The sequence below is a fragment of the Oculina patagonica genome, chromosome 3, assembly GCF_052425735.1.
Source record: "Oculina patagonica isolate OP01 chromosome 3, crgOcupat, whole genome shotgun sequence".
Taxonomy (NCBI): Eukaryota; Metazoa; Cnidaria; class Anthozoa; order Scleractinia; family Oculinidae; genus Oculina; species Oculina patagonica.
The window spans coordinates 17672679-17678795 of record NC_135760.1 but is presented as its reverse complement, the minus strand read 5'-3'; the positions used below and the strand labels follow the sequence as shown (position 1 = coordinate 17678795).

Genomic DNA, 6117 nt, shown 5'->3' with positions numbered 1-6117 from the left:
TCCTTGTGCTCAACGTCACCGGTTGCTTAAACTCCCGAGCAGGGGCGGATCCAATGGAGGATTAAGGGGATTACAACCCTCTAAGCCAACGCCCCCACCCCACCCCGCACAATGAGAAGTTCACGATACATCATTACAATAGCCCATAGGCCCTTGATTAATCAGAGTGAAGTCTTTCAGTTATTTTAACAGATAAGAGACAAGAAATATCAACAAAATTATTGGTATGTTTTAAAACAGCGTTTGAGGAAAGCTTTTTTTCAGAAGGAGAATTTTTCAGTATTTTTGCTCTTCACTATAACTGAAGCTGCGCTTAAGTCATTTACTCCAGCTTGGTTCACAATCATCTAAAAGAGATTAGTCATAGTTTTCCACTTTGAACTGTTTCTATCTCAAAACATTCAAGGCAAGACAAAATTACGATGTTTTAAGCTTTGCCCTACATTTCCTCTAACGATTAATTTTTATTATTTATGATCAATTATACAATGGCCGCTTTCTTTTTCTTCTTAATGATAAAAAATCCAAATAAGCATCCTGAATTTCGCCCCACATTACGAAATTGTCCCATCTTAATAGTAAATCAATTGGAACAATGGCCATTGAATCAATCGGGCTAAGGGCCTGTTTATATGGAGGAGAGTTGTCCCTGGTAGGAGGGTTACCCTCCATACCGAGCCACCCCAGGCGAGAGAGCTTTTCATACGTTTCTTAATAAATAGCTGCGAACTGTTTATATGAGAAATTGCAAAGTTGGCTCGGGGGACAGGGTGACCCTGGGTGGAGGGTCACTCGCTTTGAAGGTGGGGTGACCCTGGGGAGCGAGCCAACTTTTTTCCATATAAACAGTTTGGTTATTTTTGCATCGCCTACCAGGGGCAAGTTGACACATACGGAGCATGCGCAAATGCTGCAATCGGCCAAAACAACATCGAAGTCGGCGGTAAATTTGTCCAAAATGGCTTGGTCGACAATTCAGCGTTCCTTATTTTAGAAATAGTCATCACTAATAGATATTACAAAATAACTCTCGCCAGTCTTTTGAACCGACAGGGCCAAGTTTTGCCTCGGTCAACAGGGACGACTTTCTCATATAAACGCACGGTAAAAGATAGCGCGGGCGAGAGGGTAACTCTCCTACCAGGGACAACTCTACTCCATATAAACAGGCCCTAAGATTTTACAAAATATTAATTGTTGATTTTCACGTGACGTCATCAAAATTGGAAAATCCAGAATCGCGAGTTTCACTGGCTATTAGACCCTGACGTCCTCAACATATATCTTATTGAACGTTTTCAGCTCGTTAGCATCCCCTGTCTTTAAGATATAACAATTTGAAATTTCGGAGTTTTGCGCCACACGACATCAGAATGGCCGCCTGAAGGCTGTCACGTATACTTAAAAAATGTTTCATCCTGTGATTTTAAACGATCTAACCAATTGATGTTTTACAAGAAGTGTTTATGTAAGTGTTTACGTTTACGTATTTATAGCAGAAGTGAATGCCAGATGATTGATTTCCGGCGGCCATCTTGGTGCCCCTTCACACGGACTCCAGCATGGAATTTCCATACTGTGCTCTCTAAATTTCCGTGGAACATTTTAACGGATAACTCGAGTACGGAATACCATACAGACCTGAGACTTGGACACGTAGACTATCTAGTAATTTTCTACAACCTGAAATATTCCTGTAATTATCGTTACTTATACGTTACGTTACTTATAACGTTAATTATCGTTACTTTCTACAACCTGAAATATTCCTGTAATTATCTTTACTTGACAGTGAAAACCAGCAATTGGGCGCGAGACGTCCCCGTTCGAGCAAGTCAATTAAAAAAATGCATGGACATATATTTTTCACAGCAGTGTGTACAGTGATATTAATTGCGCCTCTAAAAGCCAGCGATCAGTAAGATTGATTTTTTTGTTTGTGTCAAAGAATGATTAGTTTCAGATTTATCATTAATGATCCGTATCACGCGGCGTAAACTGATGAAAATGAAGATCGCCATCATGGCTACACTTTGAGGATGTAGTAATCCAATGGTCTAGGAAGTTCGTGAAAACCAACGAACTCGTAATAAACTTGTTGGAAAAGTCTCTCCAGTCATTTTTGTAGAAGAAAAAACCCAACACCTATTCTTTTAGATCCCCCGCCAAAAATACCTTTATTCGTAAGCAATGCATTCGAGGAATGTTAGAAGTATAAACTTTCAAATTAGTGTGTTTTAATTATCTGATACGTTTGATTTAAAATACTGATTTCGGCCAAGGCTCCCCTCTGGTGGAAGCGAGTCAACTTTTTTATTGTTTACATGGAAAATCGTTTCATGTTCATTAATATTTATTATGTTTTATAAGGCCTGCGATCGGGCAGTTTTAACTTTTTTGTTTCTGCCAAGGAATGTTTTGTTTCAGATTTTCCATTAATGATTTTTTCACTTTGCACCATGCTGTGATTCATCCAAATAACTGGACTCGTTCGCTTCAAATTACTTCAGTTGATGTGAGCTGACGACTAGGTTGAGCAATCAAGATAATATAATATTCGCTTACGATGTAGCTAGCCCGCACTAAGAGAGTTCGTTCAAGCGGAGTAACCATGACCTTGTTGGAAAAAGACCAACGATGCTCTTTCCAGAGAAGTAAAACTTATCAACTATTTTTGTTTGAGGTGGGTCATACTTGAAATAACTGACCTTATTCCTTAGCATTATGCCTTAAAAAAGAAAGTTTAAAACATTTAAAATAAGTTTCTTAAAATGTCAGATATATCTTTAAACAGTTTGCATGACTGAAAATACTCGACAGGTTTATCAAACACATTACGGAATTAAAATTCGGCTAAAATACGAAATAGGTATCAGGCACGTTCGCAACAATAACTGCACACAATAAACCCATCAAAAAAGTTTTAAACCAGCCTTTCAAGTCATATTTTTTAGTCATAATTTTACAATTAGTTAAACATTTTTATATCACTTATATATATTTTATTGTATTGATATTAGTATTAGTGTAGTTTTTAGTTTTTAGTAGTGTCCCCTAATTAGTATGGTGTATTATTCCCAGGCTATAAAGTTTTGCCACTTTAATAAAGTTCTCACTCACTCACTCACTCACAAACCGAAAGTAGGGTTTACACTAATTTAATTGTATACACTGAAAATACTAAAAAAAACATTGCTGGAACATAGTTCTTAGTTGTCAAATGTCTGCAATATTTTTGGCTCATCTTCACTTGCGTTTCTACATATATACACTGATGTATATATGCGGATTGAAATTTGCCATGACCGTATCTATCAACATTTCATTTGCGTGAATTATTTATTTCCTTCAAACTTTAATTACCAATATTGCAAAACATATTTATTGATCCAACACATTTTAGAATCTTGTGGAGAAGGCAGGTGGCAGGAACAAATAAATTGTTAACTGGAGAAACTATCTTGTTGTACTACCAAACTCTCAGAAGCTACATTGAAATGAATGCGTAGAAACCGTTGAATGCATTTACATTTTGTTGTAGTGAGTTTCCAAAAAATGATGTGTCAGTTAGCAGGGATAATCATAGCATTCAAACAATCAAATAACATCAATTTTCTTTGATTTTAATTGAAAATGCAAAAGTAAATTAAAAATGTAAATATCGTATTCTGTTTTCTCAGGGCCGTAACTAGCAAATGGCAAGACGAGGCACTTGCCTCGACTAGATTTTTACCCAAAATTAAAACCAAAATAAGTTTTGTTGGGAAAATTATCCCCGGTTGAACAAGATTGATTTTTCTAAAAAAAACGTCATCAAAAATGTCTCTGAAAGATTTTCAGAGCATCTAGATTTCAAAATTCTCTGGACTCATGCCCCCAGAACTCCCTAGCAAGATCCTACCTCGTCTATGGCAAAGGTCTGGTTACGCCTGGTTTAATAGACCTGTTTTTTCACCGAATTTTGGTTCGATGTGTTTGAACGGTTATTTCGCACCTAGCGCCATGTTTTTATGGGGAATGAAATGCATGCTATATAGACAAATCTGTTTCTTACCTTACCTTGATACATATTGTTTAACACAGGTTTCCTCGATTGACAACTTTAAAAAATGTGAATTAAAGTTACTTAGTACTTACTTATGAGCAAGCTATTAATTTTTTTAAACAGCTACTAGTCTTGATAGTTGGCGAAACATCAGCTTCTCTTCAGCTTAAGGCGTCAAAAGTGCCAGGAGAGCCCATCTTTCCAGGGTATGTACATTGGTTTCACACCTGAACGATAGAGTTTAAGCTGAAAAATTCCGTTCTTTTACACTTACAATTACATATTCACTGATTGTTAGAACATATTATTGACTAATAGTCCTTCGAAGGGTAATGCTTTGTTAGATTACAGTAAGTCAAGACTACGAGTTGCGCGTGAACGCTTGATGACTAATTAACAATTAGACTACGAGCCCGAGTTTCTATGAGCGAGTAAAGAAACCGTAAAAGAAACTGTAAACGAACAGTAAAGAATTGTAGTCCAAAACCTACAATTTTATGTACTTTTAAGCCAAAAATCAAGAAAAAATTGGTCCTGTAAAGAGCAACGCGCGCGCGATTGTGTTCTATTGGCGAATAGAAAACAATGGGAGAACCAATCAGATTCGCGGATTTCCAATAGAACATGGCTGAGTTTCTACTAACACGCGTTTTAACACGCCTTTCGCGCCCTTGAGTCAAAAACGACTGCTACACCAACTGACATTGTCCAAACTTGTAGTACATCTACATCGCCCCGATCGTTTCTATCGCATCGATCGTTTGCAAATACAGAGACGATCGTGGACGATCGAAACGATTGGAAGCGATTGGGGGTTCTCATATGATCGTCCTGATCTCCTGGTATGAGCGATGGCCTACGAAAAACAATCTTTTTAGCCCTAGATCCAATACAATGGACGCCTTCGATAAAAAAGCAAAACTCGTGGTTTCCTACCTTCTCCGTTATTGCAGTCTAAAAGCGAGAAAGATAAAAAGGATAGTAGCTAGGAGGATAGAACACGGACGATCGTCCCAATCGCCGCAGACATTAGCAATCGCCTGTAAAATGTTCTCATATACTCACCCCGATCGTTTAAAAAGGTTTTGAAGTGACAGAGGCCTTGAGAAGCGATCGGGGCGATTATATGAGACGCAGCCTTAAGCAACTTCAAGCGATACAGAGCATGAGAATAACTTGAACGGCCTAATAGGAGATATTACATTTTTATTCCTTTAGAAAAAAGGCATTTGTCTATTCCTCCATCTCACACAAATACCCAGCGCTTAACAACATGACGAACCTGGTTTTACAATTCAAAATCCCAAATTACATCGTTTACGACAACTACGCTTCCAACGGAACCCGTTCTCCCGATGGCGTCACTGAGTCACAAGAGGGTAACTTTCGACTAGTAGCGTTAAAGGTAAGTAAGAGAAAAGGAGACAAATCACTTGTTGGTTTTTATTTGCTTAAACATACCAGTAACGTCCGCCACAACATGTTAAAGTTCTGCTGTTGTGTTAGCTATTTTCGGAGAGCTGTAGATTGCCATCGGAAAGGAAATGTGCTAAGGCTTAAATATATTTTAAAACGTTATGCAGAGTATTCTCTGATATTAATGGTTTGCTCGCCCTGCTTTTAAACAACTGAATACCCTTCTATGATAAATATTATTGATTATATATTTACGTAGTTCACTGTTTCACTTTCAACAGTTTAATGAACTGCTGACCTCTGAGAATGTGAGCGTGCAAATTGCAGTTCACGTGCATGAAGACGATGGTTTTGCTGACGACTCATTTCATCACGCGCCGTGTGTAGTGAGCCTGCGACACCAAATTGAAAATCCATGCGGACCAGGGTCTTTAGTTGGACAAACAGAAGTGGTCACGACGCAAATCCCGTTCTACAGTCCAGGTAACTAACAAGTTGTAACTCATTTATTGTTTTATTTAGTGTTTCAAAAACACTAAATGAAACAAAGAAAAACCTGTAGAAAAGTGCATTGTGTTCAAAATCACGTCTAATTATGAACTATAAAAATAATCGTAAGCATACGGGTCATGCAAGTCGGTTCATCTTTCTTTTAA

The 6117-nt window shown here is 37.8% G+C and overlaps 1 protein-coding gene across 1 annotated transcript in view; it reads left to right on the top strand.

The window, feature by feature from the left end:
- The window catches only part of LOC144645275 (uncharacterized), a 91354-nt gene that overhangs the window by 22731 nt on the left and 62506 nt on the right, over positions 1-6117 (top strand). The window contains exons 2-4 of the mRNA XM_078504790.1: positions 4169-4251; positions 5264-5450; positions 5743-5944. Coding sequence (XP_078360916.1) covers positions 4169-4251; positions 5264-5450; positions 5743-5944 — 472 coding nt within the window. The remainder of the gene's footprint in view (positions 1-4168; positions 4252-5263; positions 5451-5742; positions 5945-6117) is intronic.